Source organism: Pholis gunnellus (assembly GCF_910591455.1).
Source record: "Pholis gunnellus genome assembly, chromosome: 16".
Lineage (NCBI taxonomy): Eukaryota > Metazoa > Chordata > Actinopteri > Perciformes > Pholidae > Pholis > Pholis gunnellus.
This window is the reverse complement of record NC_136543.1, coordinates 18,130,673-18,153,511: the sequence shown is the minus strand read 5'-3', so window position 1 is coordinate 18,153,511 and position 22,839 is coordinate 18,130,673. Positions and strand designations below refer to the sequence as shown.

The following is a 22,839-nucleotide window of genomic DNA, read 5'->3' as shown; positions in this document are numbered from 1 at the left end:
GCCTTGTTTCTGAAATGAGAATTACATCATGTCTAATTGTTCTCCAACGGGATTAGCAGCAGGTAAGAAAGAGCTCTCAATGCACCTAATGAATCACATTAAATAAGATTTGGCTGCAATCATAGTAACCATTCAAGACTGATGGGCCTGCCAGGACCGGATCACGGGATAATAGCATTTCTGTGATTTTGACTTGGTAACAATTGGATTCGGAGTAATTTGATACTGACACAAACAGCTTTAACAGAGGGAGATTATGTCAAACAAAAAACATCCAGACAAAGATATTGTGTATACAATGCGTCATCATGACAAATTCACCAAAAGGTAACCTAGGTCTGGTGCTTTCAGTGTGAACAAGAGAGAAGACGACAACGCCTCCAGCTGAACAAATGTTTTGGCCCGTGGCAATGCCTCACAGTAAAAAGAGAACGATGGCAACATGCATGAGAATGTTAAGCAGCGATAAATGAAGGCAACAAATGTAAAAAAAAAAAAAAACTTGCTTGGCATTTCATTGATGAATACAAGAGCCTATTTGTCAGAGCCTGATGGAGAACACTTGTCCCGGGATGGTGATGTATTCTGATGATACAGAGTCAAACTCACTCAGCTTCTAATTTGCAGCGATGTGGTTAGATTTATCATCCGGCAGATGTTGGGGGTCTTTTTTTCTCCACCCGGATACACAGGTGCAGGTGTCGGGGGATGCAGTTTACAACTGTGACAATGATGGGAAACAGCTGGTCCAGGAGTCATTCTCTACGACCTCCACACATTTAAATTGCAACCTCCGAATAAACCTGTCAGATGTGGTTAGGTATGGGCTGCTGGGGCAATTTCCCAATGCAGGCCACCTCCTCTCTCCTTCTATCTGCTAAATATGCGATGTTGATGCTGAAGTCCCTGGGGAGCTTGCCTTGACAGTGCGGCGGGGGACTGTCTTGGCAAATGCACAAAGAGTCGACTCTAAGCCTAATATATTCATCTCTGGCAGCTGTTGATATTACAGACAGGTTCCCATAAGACTGTGCAGGTAAGCTAAAAGACCAAACCACAATAATTCACACTCTGCTAACTCCTCGTGTCGCAAGACAAAAAACTTAATACGGTGGCGATCAACTCCTTCAGGCTGATGTTTAAGCAGCTGTGCATATTTTGTGCTGAAATGGACATCTTTAGTTCACGCAAACTTATGAAACAACATATTTTCATGTCATGGTATGAAGTGACGCCACCCCAATACAATGGAGATAGATGCAATTCCATTTGTGATGCTGACAACATTGAAAGTCTCCCTGCTATTGTGGATAATTCAAAAATATTGCCTATAGCTGTTTTCATTGGTTAGTGCTACTTTCTAGAGGTGTACAGACACATCATTATCTGTATCTCTTCTGTGTCCAACCAACAACATAATATGTCTCCAACTGACTGAACATGGGTGTGGTTTGTACGGGTAGTCGTGTTAAATCGGGCAAATGTTGTATTTTCCAACCTAATATTCATTGGCAGTGCAATTTCTGTAGCTTCAAAGCATCACATTGATTTCATATTGGTAGATAACTAACTATGAAATCTATCTCTACATCATCACACTCTACTTTTCTTCTCTCTCTCTTTTTTATGAACCCCACCTCCTCCTCCTCCTCCTCGATAGTGAGCTCTCAGCCTGCTGACTACAGGATACACCTATTGCCTTTTTTTATGGAGGAAATGAACACATACGGGTAAAAACTAGAGGTTCTAAGCTTTTTGAAAAGAAATACAGCTGTGAGCATTCAGCTGTCAGCCTGCTTGTGCACTGACTGGAGCCAACAACAGAATATTGCGATCACTTTTCAATAATGCAAATGAAATGACGAGTGAAATCAAACTCCTGTGTGAATGGTTCTGTTTATCTTGTGATATCGGGTATCAGTCTGATGCTGACTCAGAAAGCAGGATTGGGTGTCTTGACAATAGGCTGATCTGGTATCAGATCCCATTATTTCTAATAAATAACAATTCAGCTAGATTTACATCTATGCATTTTTTTTTTTTTGTATTTTGTTTTACAAAGTTAAGAACGCAATGTTTAAGCCAAGCCAGATGTTGCCTTGCACATACAGCTTATTAGTTAAACACTGGCTGACACCCGAATCACAGGTAGCGTCCACTGCTGCTGCTGCTGCAACAGCTATGCGGTATTGATTTCATCCTGAAACGTATGCATTGTTGACTCCTAATTATGTGTCTTAATACTGTGGATAATAAAGGGGCACAGAGTGTTTAGTCTATAAGAATGTCACCAAAGAATGAGAAATGGCTTGCACAAGCTCCCACAGCCCAAAACAAGTTGATTTGCTTGTTTAGTCAGATATCCAGACATAAAACACAGAAAAGCAGCAAATTCTCACAACTGAAACACTGGATTATTAAGCAAATGTTTTGGCATTTGTGCATGAGTTTTGATGTACTCACATATTCGCCGTATGTGTCCTGAACTATGGGAGGAGCCGGCCGGTACCCAGCGGTTGGCGGGGCGCCTCTGGCTCTCTGAACCCCCCTCCCTCTGGAAGACGGAGCCCGGATGGGTGGGGCTCCTCTGGGTGCTGCTCCCCGGGGCACCGCTGCATGCAGTGGAGGAACTCCTCCTCGAGTCCTGACAAAAGACACATAACATCCGCTCAGGATTAGAGGAAAGAGCACAAACTTCTATGTCCCTTTTTTGAGGGGAATGTGATGAGTTCTGTGAATTATTGGAGGGAGAAATAAATGTGTACATAGATGGGATGGATCAGGTAACATACAGTATATCCTCTTTCTACACATGTTGATTTTAAAGCATTAAAAGATACTATTACAAGTATAGTATTATATATCATAAATATGAGACGCCAATGCATCCCGGGTCTTTATGATGAGGTGCTTTAATTTATTATGTTTGCAGTCAAGCTGCCTCGTCTACTTTCACTCCAGTTAGTGATTTCCTACATCGTCCAGAATGACTTGGTAAAACCACAGCGGTGCATCTGATACATTCAGCGGCAGGTTACATGTGTAGGTGGAGAGACTGAGGAAAAGCGAGGGTGGAGGGCAAGTACCTCCAGTCGAGAAAAAGTGAGTCACGTCCATTACTCAAAACACAGCTCGTCTTATGGCTGAATTGCTTTCCTGTCTGTTAAGTAAAATGCAGATGGAAAAACGGTGATGGATGTTTTTCTTTTCTTGAAATGAAGCCCAGCATTTTTGACTGTGGGGAAGTGGAACACTAACCCAATTTTCACCATTAATGTTTTACATACTGTGGTGCCAGTTTGGGGGTTTGGTTTTACCTTAAATGTTTCGGTAAACAGGCATAATTCCCACAAAGCAAAATAGCGAGATACTGATATGTGCAGCCATCCAGATGAATTAACACAGAACCCAGAGTCTAAACTGCACTGTAATCATGATGGAAGCAGAGTCAAGCTGCTCTGTTGGAAATCAAAGGCAGTCTGACCTTGTGGTTTGGTAATGTGTTGTTTGAGCTTTTTACACCGACTGAGCTTCCTTTTAAAAGCCGTCAACTGATCTGAAGCAGCAGCAGAAAACCACCAAGGTTGCTTTTGTGATTATCTTTCTATGCTTTCCTTTTTTCATTATTATTGGCGAAACATCACAGATTTGGGTCAGGAGGAGTAAAAAAAAAGGAAGTCTCTCTTAACTTCCTGACTAAAAGGGGACAGCGGAGGATGTTTACTTGATAGAAATTTGGACCACCCCTCAAACGGAGCACTGAGAGTTGGTTCCTCTTTAATGGTGCGACTTCACTTCCATCAACAGCGCCAATGAAAGACAAAGAGGAATATGTGACAGCCACAATGAGTCAACCCAGAGCAGCGGCAACAATCAAAAGTAATCACATGTGAGTGACAATATGTAGAGAAGTGCATGCGACTTCCTGAACGGGAGCATATAGGACTTCCATCTTATCACGCAGGCATGCTCGATTGTAATTAAAGTGTAATTTAAAACGTAGCCAATTATATTGCGACTCAGAGCAATACAAACACCCCGTCTCGGTGACCTTGTTTATCTGAGAATCTGATGAAAGAAGTGTTTTCTTTTATAAACACAAAGAACTAACAACACGGCTCTTTGCGTTTGACGCAGAGAGACTTAAAGTTTTTCTAATGGCCGTGAGTATTTTTTATTTGTAGTCTTGTGAGGTCTCAGAGGAGCTGGAATTAGTTTGTGTTCACAGGGAGAGGAGACGGGAGAGCATCTCCTGGGGATCATTTGCATATACATAAAGGCTTTTATGCAAATGTGGCATTGCATCACTGTGTACTACCAAGCACTATTTACTATCATTTCTGTTTTTCTATTAAAGCTACTTGCTCACGTAATGGCCCCTCCGACCTATTTCAGCAACACACGAATACTAGTCTCAGCTAAAATATGGCAGCATAGAAGAAACTATTATATTCACCAAATGTAAACTGCCTAAATCACAGTGTGTCTGAGAAGAACAGAGTCCCTTGCCTCAGAAGCTCCATACTTGCCCAAATGAAATGATGTCACCTAAAACCAGTTCAATCAGGAGGCAGTTTAATGGCATCAAGTGCTGATGATAAGTAGATATATATACACAGTATATATCATTATATATATTTATTTCTCACACGCTCAACCGGTCATTGACCAATTTAGTTGATTGACATAGTCAACAACATAAATCTGAACATTTAAAATCTCTGATGACTTCTGCATACCGGATCTGCATAAATCGGTGTAAATGAATATGGATTATCCAGTATTGGATAATAGGCAAGGAGTCAAATATATGAATGGATAGAAGCCAAGAGGTGTGGCTGGGAATAAGTGATCATGAAAGAAAATGGGAGAAAGAGTGAGATCGTCCCTTTGATTGAACTTTTGGTGCAGAGAAAACAGCCTGGAAAGTTCAGTAAATAAGCAGCCATTTGCACAGTGCAACTTTAAATGAGAGCAGCAGTGCTTTGGTTTTGTAGTTCAATGCCAATCACCTATGGTTTCTGCCTCTTCTCTGTAGTTCCTGCTGAGGTCTGCACACAGTCAGCACGGCTCATTTTTTAAAAAAGCTATTTGCTGCCGTTAATTCTTGTAGAATACGAGACACAACTTCAACAGGGAGAGATAACCTATCACATTAAACAGGACACCTTTGTTGGGCTTGTTCTAAGTTTTATTTCAGTATGTCCTATTGAATGATTTTGTATCAGTACGTGCCTGTACATTATGATACACTGTGCCTGCTGCCAGTGAGCGAACAACTCTAAATGATGAAACAGGTTGTTTGTCAGTGCCTTCCAAAATGACCCGTTCAACCATATAGGTAAGGCAAGCAAAACTTCTTAGGATCAGATTGTGGACATTGTTCAAATAAATCACCACAACATTATCTGTTTGGTAGGTAATTGGAAAAAGAAGAATGATGGTCTCCATTGTTGCAATCAAAATCTTTTTTACATCCAAACATGCAACCTCCTGGTCAGGACGTTGTGCTGTGGTGTAACGTTCCGATACGTTTGACTTTCCTTCAGAGAGACGATAGGTATTATTTTCATGAACAAAAGAAAATGGAAAAGTAAACATATAGGAGATTTATTGTTTTTATACGTATTTTCTTCAGCCGCAGATTTGGCCCTATTTATTTAAACAATCTATTTTGAAGCCCGTGGTATAAAGGGCATGGCCCATTTATGGCGTGTCCAACTCCCAAGGGGCAAAGGGGTTGTATGTAGTCTCTTAATTAATCATCGGTGAGTTTTGGTCGTAACATGAATTAAACCAATCAGTGTGTCGTCTCCCATTCCCTTTGAAAGGTAATTGGTTATTTTGTCAGCAGTGAAAAAAACGTTTCATATTTGTTGTTGACTATTTATTGTTGTCCATTGGTGAATTAACGTTGCTGTGGCATAATGTGAAGGGAGGGAGGGGAGAGGTAGGTGGTCCTCCCATGTCTCCCAATTCTCTGTCCCATCAACATGTCCCTGTGTGTGTAACAAGCAGAGTGTACAGCCATCCCACCACTGCTTATGTTGAATTATGTGTAATTTGTGCCTATTATTCATTTGTCAAAAAGATTGGAATATTTGAATTGTATGAAAAATAAGCATTTAGTTTCTCATATAAAGTTTGAACACTGTCGCAGTACACGTTGTGTCGTCAAGATCAATACGTTATCCTTTATCTTATAAAACATAATGAACTCAAACATCCCGCCAATAATTGAGCATCTGAGCTGACGGTGTATCGGGATGCTGGCCTCGTAAATCACTGTTGAAACAAGCACTTTGTAGCCAACATTTGCACTGACAATAGTAAACTGAGCAAATCTGGCCAAGTTCTCAAGACATTACAAAACTGTAATGTGACATCCATGACTTGCATTCATAAAACAACACAAAAGGACGGCATTGTTGGTTCCAAACAGAGGCAGTCGTTAATGTTCTGTAACTCTAAATGGCACCATTAACTGGATACTGTACAAATACTGCCTTCCAGAAGCTCCTTAACTGTAAATAATACCCGTTCCCCAGCTGCACCAAAGTGCACGTACACACAACAAGTTGCACACACACACGCGCCCACACTTGGAGGCAGGTTACCTTGGAGGCCCAGGAACAGGTGTCCCTCTTGCACGGGCGGCTGACTTGCCCCTCACCGATGGCACCTTGGCGTCCTCCGAGCCACCATTCAGGTACGTGAGCTCCTGCAGCTGGGCCTGTCTGATCTCATCATTGTAATCCTGCACACAGAGAGGCAAGCTCGTTCACACACACAAACACACCGACAGCAATAGATTCGCTTTCAATTACACTGTATTAAATTCCGTCCTCTATCTCCAGGGCTACAACCCCGGGAATATCTAATTAATGTACTTTATAGTACTGCCGTGACCGCTGTTTCTGAGGCTGCAAAACATTTCAGATCGCCCGTTGATAAATCCAATACGACCCCATTTGCCTTCATCTTCTCACACGGTTGCTTTTTGCCACTAAATTAAAATACACAATTTAACGAGGAAATAGGTCTTTAATCATAAAAACGATGATATGATTGTCATGTGTCCGCTTTATCAATAAATATGTTTTATGACAACGGTGGGAAGAGGTAACACGGAGGGGGTTGGGAGAGGAGTCTGCTGATAATTAATGGGGAGATGTAAATCATCATAGCTCTGAGCACTGGAGAGATCATCCATAATGAATGGAGGGAGAGTAAATAAGCTCCCTACTGCATGCTGCTGCCAAGAAGAGTTTGGCCCATGCAGAAATCCCCTCCTGCGCTCTTTTATCCCTGTTGTACCCACAACTTCCCACTCAGGATCGCACACACGGATCTCCAGACGCTTTACACAAACACTTGGACGGCCCTGACAGAATTACAGCGCAGGTAACGTACAAAGAACGTGAGAGAGAAAGAGCGGGTCTTTGCGGCTGTTACTCGCTCACTTCACTGTGCACAGGCTGAAGATGAGTCTCATGGGAGTTTCTCCATGAAGAAAGAAAGTGAAGGCCAGAGTAAGTGTGTATATGTGGAGAAAGATGGGAACCTTACTGGTATCAGAAACTTCTTGATCTCCTCCAGAGCGTGACCCATCCTGGCGTAGGCCTCAGCCGGTGGGGCGAACACCTCGATGAGGACGTGCAGGTCTTCGTTCAGGTGGTGATATTTGGACTCGCCGCTCTGCCGTAGCTCTTCTTCCTGATGGTACAACAAAAAAACGAGAAAAAAACCCAGTTTGGTATCATATATATACTCTGTCTAGGAACGAGCACGAGTTAGCTGTCACAGTCAGCAACATTTATCCTGGTCTTTTTTTCTGTATTTTGTCGAGGATTTACTGCGGGGAGTTTTCAACACAAAGAGGTTTGATGCTTCGGTGATGGAGAGTTAAAAAAAAGACAGACAGGAAATATTTATGTGGGTTCCTTTAAACGTATATATTTGCAAACAGGCAACCCCTACAATCTTTCCTGCTGCGGCTGTCACATTTAACTGATTACCTTTGTCGTCACACAGCTGCCTGTCCTTGTAACAAATGCACGGATAAAGTATGTGCTCTCATGCACTTAATCACAATATCTGCTCTGCTTATTGCATTTTTCTCATCTATGAGAGCTCTGCTAAAATAAATTAAGCAACGTTGGGAGGCAAGAATATATTTGATAGAGTGAAATTAGTTCTTTTAACAATAGTTTAAAAAAAAAGAAAAGAAAACCTTTAATGTGGTAGAAGATATGTTTATATTAGTAGTGTCAAGAGTAGTGAATTGTGATTCTGCAACAAATGACTAATGTAGCAAATTACTGATTTAATTATCTACAGCAGTGAAAAGAAAAACATATTTAGCAATCGAAAGTCGAAAGAAAAAGACATCAAAATATTAGACGCCCTTTGACTGGGAGGTGATTCATGGGAAATTAAGTGAACAAAGACCTCAGCAATCACCACACTGCACCAAAGAGACTAATTAAAATGATCTAAAGGATGATTAACTTAAAAAAAGATAATATTCTTAAAACAAATAGATGGTATTAATGCAACCCTCCCTTCTACAAACATGTATGCACTACTCCTGAAATTTGCCTTGCCAAACACATTTTTGCAGAAAACGTAATTTGGAACGGATACAGACGCTGTATCGAGGATTGACCCCTGTGACCTTTTGCACCACCAGCATGTCAAAATGTTCAATTTATCAGTGAAATATGTCTACTTCTACATCATGGATTGACGCTAATGTTGGTAAAGTCATTCATGTCCTTCGGGGGATGAATTGTAATGCCTTTGGTAAACCCCTGACTTTTAACTCTTGGAGCTGTTGGATGGATTACCATGCAATTTGGTTTTGATCTTAGTGAAGTGGTAAACATGTGACTTTGTATCTGGCGCCATCATTGGTCACATTTTGACCAGTACTTTGGTGTATCAATCTGACATTTTGGTTCCCTTCACTATGATTACAGCCTCACAGATCTCAGAGTATGGCTGTTGGCTGATGGGGATGTCATTAAATGAAGATATTTCATTCAAAATCACAAATGTCAACATCAAGGGGATGCTCAAGAAAAAGTCAGGGGGTAACCAAAGTTGTTCGGGTACATCCTCTGGGGACCACATATGTCTGTCAAAAAGTTTCATGACAACCCATCCAACAGTTGCTCAGTTATCTCAGTCCAGAGCAAAGTGATGAACTGACTAACCAACATGGAGCCGCACTGATGGCATGACAGGAAATGTCATTCGGACAGAGGACATTATGTTTCGAACATCCATCCGTCTATAGCTGATCCTTGGTGCCCTTATTTCAAAATACTGTCTTGATTAAGAGTTTTACAAAACATAATGTGGATACCAAGATGTCGATCAGCTTGTCAGGTCAGACATGTTGTGGCTGTCACCGCCAATGAAGTCTGTTCAAAACAACTGCTGCACCAGACTTGCATTTCCAATGACATCTTTATTTTCGTGCATTGCATTAAACAACTCAGTAGTATCTCACTTCACTAGTTGGAGTAAAGCATCAAGTTTTTCAGTGACTGACAACAATTTCGCCATTTTTGCTTTAGTTACAACATCAATCCAATCACCTGTCGATGCCACAGGGGGCGTGGCGTCAACATGTCGAAGTTACAGATTTTTAGCGTTAAACAGGTGTGGTTATATGCTAAAAGAGCATGTATTTGTTGTTTAGTTACTGTATACTAAAACCACTAAAAGTAGAGCACATGCCATAACTTTTTGTCTGCAGAAGCACATTTAATTTAGACTGCAACAGAAGAATATACCATGTAAACAGTGAGGGGTTGCACAGGCCATTCAGGCCCGACAGAAGCAGGCCAGTATAATGTTATTGATGGCAAGAAATAGGACACCAAAAACCCCAAATGTCTCCCACCACATTACACAAAGGAAACAACAGGTTTGGCGTCCCAGTTTCTTGTTTTCAACAAAAAAAAAGAAAAAGTCTTCTCCGGGGCCTCTCTCCAGCGGCTGCAACTTCCTCCTCACTTTCTCCCTCTCCAGCACAATGCAAGCCAGTGTCTCTGATGTCACCTAATTATAAACAACCTTCTTTTAAGAGTGCCTGTGGTATGTTAATGATATGTTAATTTCCCCGATAAATCTGCGCTTTACGAGCAGAGGGCTCCTTAGCGCATGGCACCAGCGCTGACGGAGCTGCAGGAGCTGCCGGTGTCGAGCGGGGAGTGTAAGCACGGTGTTAGAAAGAGACGAGTGCTTGCAGACCTGGCTCTCTCTTTCCCTTTCATGTGTTCTTTGGTATATTTGCATGAAGAAAAAGAAGATTTAAAAAAACAAACATTACTGTGTGCAATAACATACAACCCAGAATGTGTCATCTGAGGACTTTCTTAAATTGATAAAAATGTGTTCTTTTCCATCCTTAATAAGGTCTATTCAACATGTCATATATCTATATGTCTACATCCCCAATGTTATACCTAGTGGATATCTCTTTCTGTATGAAACCAATCTGCATGTGTGAAGACATTTGCATATGATAATATAATAGCAGTTTTCCTACACGAGGACTCCTCCCCCAGCGCTGATAAGAAGCATCAGTGATCCAGCAGAGTCCTGTAGCAGCTAAGCAGCCCACGGTGGGAGATTACAGCTGTCTGTTTTTCATATCTACTGGCAGAATCTTCCTCCCACTTTTTCCTCCTGTAAATCTGCTTATGAAAAGCCGTTCACCCTGGAAACAGAGGGCCGGAGCGCCGTGGACGCAGGCGCTCCTGCAGACGGAGCTCAGACGCAAAGAATAGTGTCGAGCTCGGAGCGTTCACATTCAAGTGAAATTAAGGACAGATGTTGGAAAAATGGGTCAAGTTCTAACAATCTGTGATATGAACTGCGCAGCTTTGATCATCAACACTGATACTTACAATCTGAAGGAATCCACCAGCTCGTCCTCACCAGTCCCAAGAGAGGTCGGCCTCCCTTCACTGGTTACCAGTAATATACAGAATTGATTTATAGATCCTTTCATTTGTTTTTAAAGCACTGAAACCAGTTTATATGTCCAATCTCCTCAACCGCAGCTTTTCTACCTGCTGACCAATTACTGCTCTTCATTCGGTTGAAGTGAAATGGTGATTAAAGCCATTGATGTCTACAGAGCTGCTACCACTGTTAAACGGTAAAATGGTAATTGGACTGTACTTGTACAGCGCTTTTCTAGTCTTTCCGATCACTCAAAGCACTTTCACACTACTTATCATCATTCACCCATTCACACTGATGGCAGGGGCTAGTTGCCACCTGCCATCAGACTATTCACATCCATACACCGTAGGCACAGTTACGGCAGCAATTTTGGGGTCAAGTGTCTTGCTCAAGGACACATCGACATGCGACTAGCGGCGCCTGGGATCTAACCGCCAATCCTCTGATTGAAGGAGGGCCCTGCTCTCCACTTAGCCAACAGTTATATAATTTAATCCAAATAAATCACACATGCACAAAGGCAGTCTTACAATCCTACACAGTCTGCTGTACACGGCTTTGTCAAATCTAACCAACACCAGCAGCACCTTCATGGAAGATGAAAATAAAATCCAGAGAAAGGAAAAGAGAAGACGGCTCCCCCACCAGAATTTGCAAAAGACGACGGGACAGAGCAACAAGAGTGATTAAGACATAGGCAATGACGAAACAATAAAACAATGAGGCAAAATAACAACTGAACAGCTATTGACAATGTCAATCGATTGACTTAGTGAGCCTGTAAACCGGTGTGTAAACCGGTGAGCACAATAAAATATCACCCTGAACTTTATCTACCGTAATTTAAAGGCTTGTTAGGGTGGTTTAAATTATATCATTCCTAGCTCTTCAAATAATAATAGACTCAAATGAAATTTATTCGCAAGCTAGGTTCATTCTCTTGGTGCCGGACTTCTTACACATACAGAGCAGTCCTCTCAGTCAACGAAGGTATTTCAGCTCGCAATTAAACCCGATGCAGGACTCACCAAAAGTGAATCAAAGTGATTGTTATGTCTATCAGGAAAATTAAAGTGGGACTACAAGTCCCAGGGAGGAAAATGGATGAGTTAATCACGGCGCTAACGAGGAGGGGGGGCGCTGAAACACCACTGCCTTTATGTCATCCTGCTCTGAAAGCGTCGGGGACAACCGAGGTGCCATAACCAGGCGGTGGAGACTCCGACAGCTCGGTGCCTTTCAACCTCTCCGCCCTCCCATTCTTGTCGACACAAGATCAAGGTCCCGCAGCAGCAAATATTTGAGCAATTATCTCAGCTCTTTGCAGCGCCGCCGCCAAAATGTAAGAGCTTTAAAGGGAAAGTACTGAACATTGCACAGTTTCATCCTCCGACCGCGATGCTGTATTTTTCTAGAGAAGCAAGAAATGCATTTCCACCTGACGTCTTCGGTATGTGTTTCATCATTGTACATAGAAACGTGTCCCTTTAGGCGACAGTTCCTCACATGATGCCTCAGGAATGGAAAGCCAGCTTTCTTTCACCTTGACTTGAAAAAGTCTTGAAAGTAGATCCGTCTTTTTGCTCTGCAGTGAACCAGCCCCGTGACCTACACGAGGAATTTCAAATGCTAGAAAATATGATGACACATGCTGTGCAGCTGAAAACAGAAAAGTCAGCAACCAGCTGAAGATAAAGTAGCAGTTTTGTAGCGAAGGTGTGTCCTTCTTCCCTCCCCCCCAAAAAAAAGAAAGAAGAGGAAGCGGCGCCGCACGGAGCGTCCCCGACAGAAAGCTGTCAGTCATAAATCCTGTCGTGGGCTGGTGCAGACAGGTAAGGGCTGCTGAGGTCAGCACATCTCCATGACAGATCTTTTTCTTCAGGTACTCCAGAGGAGTTGGACCATCAAAGCCGGCGCAGTAATCAAAAAGAATGTGCTGTATATGATAGCGAGAATCATCGGCACCAACACATCAACCCTGACAAACAGAAGGAAAGATGCAGACAGGCCAAGAGAAGAAGATTTATTCTCCGTTAGCCGGTCCAGTCTGCAATCAATTCTGCCGCTAAAGAGCCGCCGTTGACGACATTTATATCCTTTTCTTATGTACTGACATGAGTTTGAAATTGAAAGTTTTAGTCTTTTCAGAAAATCCATCCTTTTTTTTTGCTACAAACTTTTCATTCAAGTTCAAATCATACTGATGCATTCTTTTTATTATCTTGGGATGGAGCGTATATGAAAACAAAGCCATTTATTTAGAGTGTTGTCATTTGTGCAGTCTGCAGTCTGTACTTTGTTTACTTTGAGGGAACAGGCTTTGAACGGTGATCCCCAAGATCCTTCCCATTTCCGTAAACTTTTGAATTTTGTTTTCAAGTTGGAGCTGTTTTTCAAAGCTGCATGTGACTCATGAGCTGTCGCTCAACTGTAGTATGGTTGATCTGCTCACAGCTATCAATTATTCAATTCAAAGAGCTACATAAGATGAAGAGTACAGAAATCTAAATGATAGAAGTTTCTCCATGTGATGATATTTTTAAGACTTTAAGGTTCTGAAAGTATTGGATTACTAATTATCTAAATCATATACAAAAGCTGCAGATTAGCACAGATTTCAACAAAGACATGGCTTTAGAAAATTACACTCAACAAAACAAATAAAACAATACAAATATGATTAATACATTATAGTCAACCAGCAGAAAATCAAATGCAACAATTTTGAGAGTCTCTTAATAACTAAAGAAATTATTTATGCAAAAACTGTAAAAGTAAATCACTGCTTCCAGACTCTAAAATGTGAATATTTTCTTGTTAACTCAGTTTTCTATGACAGTAAACTGAACATTAGACATTTAAATGACCAAACAATGAATCTAATTCCTTTTTAACAGTTTTCATGATTCATTAATGGAGCATGGTTCATGAATGAAGAACTTCATATTTATTGTCCAAAGCAACATGGAAAGTGAACAATGTTTTGGAATCTTTGAGGACAGCTGGAACAAGAGTCACTTTGTGTCGATGCATTAGTTTGTCAGATCATCCAAATGTTAGTTGGATTTTCATTGGACCTCTTACATGAAAAGTTTTATTTCTAAACTTTAAAGGTCAAACCTCCACTTCCAACCATGTGGAAGGCTAACAGCAGCAGGCCAAAATAAAATGATGTGGAGGTAAAAAGAGTGAAAGGAAAGAATTCAATAACAGTCGGGGGCGTTACCTTTTCTTTGTCTCTCATGGATCCTTTTCCGAGAATTGACATCTTTGTGAGAGTGTCCTCCTGTAGTCTCTTTAACGAGTTCCCGCGTGGCCCGAGGAGTTTGCCGACAAAGTTAAACTGTAACAGAGAGTGAGAGCGCGGATCAGTCAGAATCTGTGTGTTTGAGATAAAGTGCAAAAAGACAAGTCTTTTGCTCAAGCAGCGACTGAAGCTAATGAAAACTTATCAGCAGCTTTTTCCTGTCGCGCCTTGATAGGATCAGTGTGGAGGCATTTCTGTGAGACGTCTTATCCCAGGTTCACTCTGTCACCTTTTCATGGCTCATGGTTTTATAGTGCAGGAAGATGCCCGGCGATTGACTCAGGCAGGGAAAGGCTTAGCATAAAATAAGCTTTCAATTCACAAGTGTGTTCTGTGGATAGCTTTGTTTAGAAGTAGGGAGGACACAACGAAGTCAGAGGTTCGCAACCCCAAAAAGGAATGCTATTTCCTGCATTTACACATATTCATATACTTCTTAAATGAATCATTTTGTTGTCAAGTAGTTAAAATTGACTGTCATCATCTTTCCAACAAGGGGAGGAGTCCTTTTAGGTTTTTACTGTCACATGTTTCAGTGCAGTTTCAACAGTAATGAGACAGAATTCTTAGACAGCAGCGAGGCACCAACGTGTCACAGACAAACAAATAAGACTATGAATAGAATAAAATATGCAATACAATTAATTCATATGAATAAACATATCTACTGCATCCATTCTAGTATATTGTTTGGGAAATATAGACTGTAAATAAAAGCATGGATTAAATGCCTGCAGTTCAGCCCCAACAGCCTCCACCAATGACGTGGAGAAGTCTGCACCTGTTTGTTGCCTGAGAGGTGGAATCCAGTGCTAAAAAAACTCTGCTGTTCCTAAAATTGAATTACCCGGAGTCCAACGCCTGAAGGTGATAAAGTCTTCTCTTCCCTCTGAATTTTGGCAGCTGGACACTTTGTTAATTTGACTGATTTAGTCAAAGCGGGGAGAGGGATGGGGAGGAGACAATAATCTACATCCCCAGTGGAAATTATGCCCTTGCAAAGTGTTTTTTCTGTGTAATTTCTAGGGCATGGGCAATACGTCTCATTCATCAGATTACTTAAAGATGTGTTTTGTCATGTCATAGACCGATGGCAGTAAACACATGATGGGAAACATATGGAACAACATGCATCAACATTTCACTCATTCACTCATTACAAATATCAACACATTGTTTACACTCCCATATTATGAAACGGTCACAGAAAACAACAGAACAGAGTGTTTTAGCACCAAGGTCAAGCTTCTAGACACTTCCCACAATGCAACAGTTATCTAAGTGATGTCAGGCTTTTCTCAGACTTGATACAGCTCCCTCCAGAGCTACAGAAGACACAGGCAGTGTACAACTCCCCATGACTAGTAATTACTAGTTTCGTGACTTTATTTTACATTTGAAATGTTTTTATCAGTTAATCCCGTGTTCTTTTCAACTTGTTAGGTTCACCACTTGAGTGGCATTGATGTATGACTTGTGCTGCGTAACTAAAGTTTGACTGACAGTAAATTACATTGGAAATGTAAAATTGGAGTGTCACTTTAAGGTGAGAACAGACGATCAATAACATCTATCCAGTAGTTCAACCGACTAATTATTCTCAAAGTGAAGTCCAGAGGTTTTTAAACGTACTAAAAATGAGTCTACGAAGAAGGACATCTCATGCACTCATCAAAGAATCGTCATTCTGATATTCTGTAAATGATACAGTTTATGCTGATTTATGCAGATTTTTTATGAAATCAGAACTTTACTGATATCAGTTGAAAACATTCCCTGAATCTGTCGAACTGCATGTTCCTGAATGTTTGAATATAAATGTGCAACATTATCATAATGCGCATGTTTGAGCTAACATTGAACTTGAGCGCCTCTGGCGTGTCTCCATCTATCAAAGGCTTCCCGGCTTAGATTACTTCACAAGGTCACCGCTTTTTTAGCCATAAAAAAAACCCCAAATGTTATGCATTACTGTGTCGAGGTATGTTGTGTGCAGACACCCATCAAAGTCGTACGTCCTTTACACGGGCTAAACGCAATTCCACCAGCAGCTGGAGATGGTCAGGGAGACAAAAGGAGAGCGATGCTTTTCTCCCCCTCGCCATGTTTTCCTTTACCAGTGAGTTATACAGCTGTCTCCCTCAACTATCTAGGTCATCAATTAGCTAGCAGGAGCCAGCTTGGTTCTACACCGCACCTATATCTCTCCTGCCTTTTGTTCAGCAACCAAGTGCTTATTAGGAGGCTGCTGACAATTCCTGGGTGAGGGATTTGAGAGGCGAGCTTTAGTGATTCGCTCTAATGCAGTAAGTGACTGTTGGTTTTCATTCTGGCCGGGCTGAACTCCAGCAGCTCTCAGCTACTGTATGTTCCTTCAACTTTTATAATTACCTCAAGTCCTGTGGCTGGATGTGATCTTACAAGTGCCTCTACCACCCTTGCCTCTGAAAGAACCGTGTCCCACTGCGCTAATTCCAACCCTGCACTCAACAATGGGCTAAGGTAGCCTCCTACAAAAATCTAACCTTGAATTAATGAATATGTAAGACATGTCCACCTTCACATTAGAGTGTGTGGACTTTGATAACTTCCGTCCTGCGCACGTCACCTGAAACGTTTCAATGCCTCCACTTACATTTGCACACCAAATTAACTCCATAGGACACGAATTGTTGGGTCAGGGAAATTCCATTTAAAAGTTATCTAAGCAAACACGGCCTCTAATGCATTCAAATTGGCAAAAGGTTCATCAAAGGAGACAGCGCTATAGCGCCGGGGCAAACAGAGGATGTCAGGAAATGTTTTAAATGTGCTGAGTTTAACCGATGTCCTGCGCATCCATCATTTCCACCTGGATAGAGCCTTGGTCACTGAGCTGTGCCGTGTCTTGAACAATGATTTGCAGGGCCAGATCACAAAGCCGACTTCTCGCCGCACTACTCCAGCTCTTGCGCACCCGTTCCATCCTTCTGACAGGTTGTGCATCGCACGCGGTGTCCAGGGCGTTAGTATGGATCTCCCAGTCGTCGGTCTACCAACAGTGTTACACTGATGGATAAAAAAATGCTTGAGCAAGGAGAAACGCCGGCTTTCTGATCAAGAACAAACCGCTACTGCGTTGCTTTCAATATTTGAGTGTAGGAGACGTATCGACACAGAAATGAGACTGTGAAACAGCACACTGCATCATTAAAATGTGCTCACCCAACCGATCTATCAGGACAGCCTTAGAAACTCCTCCTCCGACATCGCCTGAAAACATACTTTTAATTAAAGATTTGATTAATTTCAGAATGTGCTTGAATTCATGTCAGATTTTGTAAACAATGTTTGCTTACAATGCATGTCCTGTAGGATAGATTTCAATGGAATCATTCCGTCCTGGCCGAGTTTGAACTGTTTTGGTCCAGCTTATTACATAAACTAGTTACGTTTTTTGTACCTTGATTTGGGCATGAAAGGCTAACTGACTATCTCAAAGATGTTGGAATAGATTCAAAGTGTCGGACCTCTTTACAGTCACTATTCAACCTCATGCTTTGCACATTGGATATCCATCTTCTACAACATGTTTTAACCCTTAAACTGAGTGTTTCCTTTCTATTAATTCATGTTCTTACATTTCTTTTTTAATTGATATTTGGGGGAGGTGCACTATATGAACACATGGCTTCTTGATCTCTCCTGCCACGCCTGTTTCATCAAATGATCTCTTATTATCTTAACACCGCTAAAAACCTGACGGTCCGGATTATCGACTGAGCAAAGCGGGCAAATGCTGCAAGGTCCTCAGAATCCCAAAGGGCCCCCACAAGCTCCAATTCTGCAATTTGATTTGTAGTGATTTAGATTTAGAGCAATTTAAAATAGCTAACATGGTACTGGCCTCAATCAGGTTTTCACCATATTGCTCGATCTGGCTCCTAAAATGCTTTGGATGGGTTAAATGCAGGGGTCAAATTCCATGTATGTTCCTGTTTGTATGTGATTATTGTATTAAAGTTTACATTTTTTTACATCTATATCCATATACAACTTTCCCCCAGGCTTTGTAGCAGGTTCAATCAGCCATGGGTAAACTTTTTATGACTTGTTCTCAAACATTGTCTCGAGCCACTTCAGACAGTATTATGGACAATAGAGTGACATGATGTGATGGTATTTGTTTGGTGTTATTTTAATTAAGTTCCCGACTGAAGATATCGTGCAGATTTGCTTCGCATTTGTTTGAGTAACGCCAGTAAATGTCACAGAGAAGTCTAAATCTGGACATTGGGACGCGTCACCGCCCAGCCGATGCGTTTGCACAATCCTCCCAATATGAGAGTCTTACCGAACACATAACTGTAATCCCTGCTGTTTATCAGGAATCAAAATCTGTCTGACTCCTACTGTGATTGATGCTCTGGGGGTTAGCTAATGCTTTAGTTATCACAAGGGATTATGTGACTTACAATAAAACCTGCCCGGGCTCTTGCACTGGTTCATGTCATTAAACTGTGTGAGGGGATTGTGCTGCTGCTGCTGTCTATAATCACCACAATAAAAGCTGATGTGTTTAATCACAGGTTGTGGCCTGCTGCTCTGTTGTGGTGTTAAGTTGCACCCAAAAAAAAAATAATAAAATTTAAAAAAGAAAAGAAATATGACTGAATATGTAAAAGAAACTGAATTGGAATTGTTACACCATATTCAGCTGAAACAAAAAAATAGTCATGCGTATGATTGGAAAGACAGCAGACACAAGTAGAGAAAGGATGTATGATTAATCGCACTAAACATGAAGGGGGTGCAGGAGGGGAGGGTGGCCGAGGGGAGTGTGTGTGTGGGGGGGGAGATCTGAGATCTTTTCATCATTTGCTGAATGTAATACTGCGAGCCTGGCGAAAGGTGGGCTCACAGAGAGCCAGCGCAGAGTGATTGTGCTGAGGACAGCAGGACAGGAACTACAGCAGAAGGATAAATCACCGCTCCCAGCACAGAGAACAGCCACAGTCTGAACTGGAAATAAACCAGTGGGACTCCTTACGCCTCGCTAATGGCCTGCGGTGATTTCTGCCAAAAGACGCTCTGCGAGAGAGGGCCCACGGATCGGGCAAAATGTACAGATGAGCGCTGATAGTGCATCCTTGTTCAGAAGGAGGGGTATTTTTAGTTGCTGAGTAGGTGTGACATTATGTGTCATACTGGTTAAATCATGATTTAAAATCGTCGGCTCTCTATTTCTGGCGCCAATGTTTCAATTCAGTTTTGTTCTAAAATAATAATACAAAGAGCTACTGTGTGGGCTTCTACAAAACAATGGGCCTCATTAACCAAGATCTTCCTATGTTTCGTCCTAAATGTATTCTTAAAAAAGGTCAAGGTCAGATTTATTATATGTTCTAAAACCGCAAAATCCCGTTGTTCTCGTAAATTGAAAACATGCGCCGGCTGATGCTAATTAGCAGGTAAACGGGGCGCCCATCCCCATAAAACGGCATCAGACTTCAAAGCCGCGTTCACACATAGAAATTGAAAAGAAAAATGTAGAGGGTTACAATAAACTCAGGCCTAAAGAGGCTGGAACACCAGACTGGAGACAAAACAAGCTGTCACATTTAGGCGCATCAATAAGCCTATACATGATCAATCACTAATTATTGGATGGTTTGGTTCCCAAATCAAATAATCAATGTGATTGTAAGAGTTTGTGTAGTGTTCATGTATTTTAAAAGACCATATTGTTTGTAGAATGTTGAAAATAATTAGTTATAACAATTAGTAATTTATATATTTATTATAAATGATTAAACTATTATTGTAATCTAAATAATATCATAAAACTGCCGAATTAATGAAAAAGCAGCTACATTACATTGCAGTCATTTATCAGACACTTTTATCCAAAGCGACTTACAACTCAGATGCTATCGCACCGTAGCACAGCTACGGGAGCAGTTTTTGGGGTTGAGTGTCTCGCCCAAGGACACATCGACATGCGACTAGCGGAGCCGGGGATCAAACCACCGACCCTCTGATCAAAGGACGGCCCTGCTCTCCACTCGGCCACCAATTATTTCGCACAAAACTGTCTGCGCCCAATTGTGCGTTAGTGTGCTCTTGAGTGTGTGTATTTTAGTTTTTACCTTAGAACAAATCCAATTAAGAAAACATTGGTGAATGTCAGGACAAGTTGGTTTTAGGAAGAACTCTCTCCTTAAGTGAACGAGGCCCATTGTTTGCTGCAGAGCTTCCACTATTGAAGTGTCCATTACACAACAGAACGACACCATACAGCACTTTAATCTCAGAAAGTTTAAAAATTCATCATTGTTGGGTGTTAAAAATCATCGCTGAGGAACAGCTCCGTCTCATCCCAGAGAATCAACAGCCTGGAACTTGCTGCGTGGCGTCCTTCGCCCGCTTCATTCTGATAAAAAGCTATGTTTGTGGAGGATGGATCTAACCTCTCTGCACATGCTGCTAAATGGCTATTTGGAAAATGTCTTCAATGCCAGAAGCCCAAAGGTGATGCTCGCAGCTCAGGAGAAAACCCATTCACGTCAGACCGATCACTCTTGCCGTTGCTACCTGTCAGATAGAACAAATTGAATTTGTCTTCCTTCGGTGGCTTGTTGGAGCTCTAAACAGCGCATTAGTACTACTACTTATCAAAGCTGTCAAAGCAAATCTGTTTAGCTGTGAACCTCGGAGACTTAGAACAGCCTCCAGATGACACTCCACGCAAACATCCACAGCCCTCAGGGTCCGGCTCTTCATCAGAGTGCACGTCAATATCGGGTGATATAATGACTCTCTTTCTCCGAGTAAATGCAAAACCAACAAGTGAAGTTATTGATAAGCAGGTAAAAAGACATTCCGTCCACTCTAGGGTGAGTTTGTTTTTTGAAAATCAACTTTTCAAAAGGTTTTCGGTTCAACTGTTATGACATATGACTATATTGAAGTCTGAAGCAGGTCCTGACTAAATATGGATATATAGCCACTGAAATGTGTTGGACATTTTTTCAGTGACAGTTATTTTGAATTAAATTAAAGTGTTGACAGACGATGTGTTTCTCACGGAGCTCAAATGGCTGCATGTTGGATTTTGAAAGCTACGTGTTAAATTAACAGCTGCTTTTGGACTAATTTTGACTCCCTGCATGTTAAACTGACAGCCTGACAGGCATGATTTTAACGTGCGTGTCATTAAAATTATAGTGTCGTTGTGCAGAAAAACATGTTTTGGGGCAAATTAAACCCAAATGCACCTCTAGAGCTTCATTGGTTCAGTGTTTCTTGTATCCACACGCTGCAGGTTACCGCTGTCCTTCCCCCTGGAGAGCTGAGGTGAAAACTTGAGTGATGTTCCCGTCTAAGAGTGGCCGTCTCACTTTTACACCAACCTCCCCATCGTGCTCCCAGCGGGAAATCCCTGTCATGCACCGAGCGCAAGGCTCCAATAAACGCTGCTGCCGGTGAAGGCTCCTCGCGGTGGGCGAGGCTGAAGTGCTCTCAAATGTGGCAACAGTGTTATCGCTCAAAGCGGCTTCATGTGGAGGTCATAGCGAAGCCGGCTGTCTAGGACCCTATACATGTGACTTATGTGCTGCATTGCAATCGCACTCCCACCCTTCAAGCTATTCATGAAAAAAAAAGAGACCACCAGAACTTGAAAAACACCTTAAAAAGGGTCATAAGAAATCCACTGCACACTCGAGAAAAATAAAATCCATTGTGAGATAATTCCATTGAATCGTATATTCATAAATATTCATTGACAAATTAATATACCAAGACATGAATGTGTCATTGACCAAGGTCAGTGTAATAGAGAGGTGTGTGTATGAGGGGAAAGAGTGAGAATTATGTCCCTCTCACTCATGCAGTCTAAACCGGAAATGTTCAGAAACATTTCCTTTTATGAGGTCCTGTGTGAACGGGAGCCGCCATTGATATTCAGTAAATCTGTACCGCCGACCTCCACCTCACGTGTGAAAAGGCGCAAGATCGAAGTCCTGAACTTTGTGCATGTGTGAACAGTGAAAATCACAAATGGCGTGAGAAAGGTTATCCCAGTAATTTACCGGGAGCTGTGTGTGAAAGAGGCTTCACAGTCGTAACATTTCAAAAGCTTAAAACAATTGTGAAGAAGGACAGGAAGTAGCTTCCCTCATATAGTCCTACCCCAGTTCTGTCAGCCAACATCCTCCAGATATGCTACATCTACTAACATAAAGTGTCAACAAAAAGTTTCAAGTGGCTCTTGTAAGGAATCTAAATCAAAACCAGAGCTACTGTAGATGGCTTCATTATCTATAAATATCACTATCTAAAGTTCTCTATCTATGCACTTGACATTCTCTGAGAAGTTTCTGCTCGGTGGCACGACAGCACTTACTTTAGGAAACTGCTTGACTGGTATTAAAATTTTCTGGCCCAGTTTCATGTTCTTGTTGATGACGACGTCAATGAACTTCTCCTCGTCCTTGTCCTCGTCTTTCTGGATTTTTTCAATCTCTGAAAAAGAAGGAAAAGGGAAAAGTAATGAGCCGGGGTCGACC

At 41.7% G+C, this 22,839-nt stretch overlaps 1 protein-coding gene across 1 annotated transcript in view; it reads right to left on the bottom strand.

Annotated features, from left to right (window-relative positions):
- Positions 1 to 22,839, bottom strand: part of khdrbs3 (KH domain containing, RNA binding, signal transduction associated 3) — a gene marked incomplete at both ends in the record, with an annotated part of 84,086 nt that overhangs the window by 20,808 nt on the left and 40,439 nt on the right. The window contains 5 exons of the mRNA XM_079176464.1: positions 2,464 to 2,644; positions 6,618 to 6,757; positions 7,570 to 7,716; positions 14,210 to 14,326; positions 22,677 to 22,795. Of these exons, the coding sequence (XP_079032590.1) occupies positions 2,464 to 2,644; positions 6,618 to 6,757; positions 7,570 to 7,716; positions 14,210 to 14,326; positions 22,677 to 22,795 (704 nt within the window). The remainder of the gene's footprint in view (positions 1 to 2,463; positions 2,645 to 6,617; positions 6,758 to 7,569; positions 7,717 to 14,209; positions 14,327 to 22,676; positions 22,796 to 22,839) is intronic.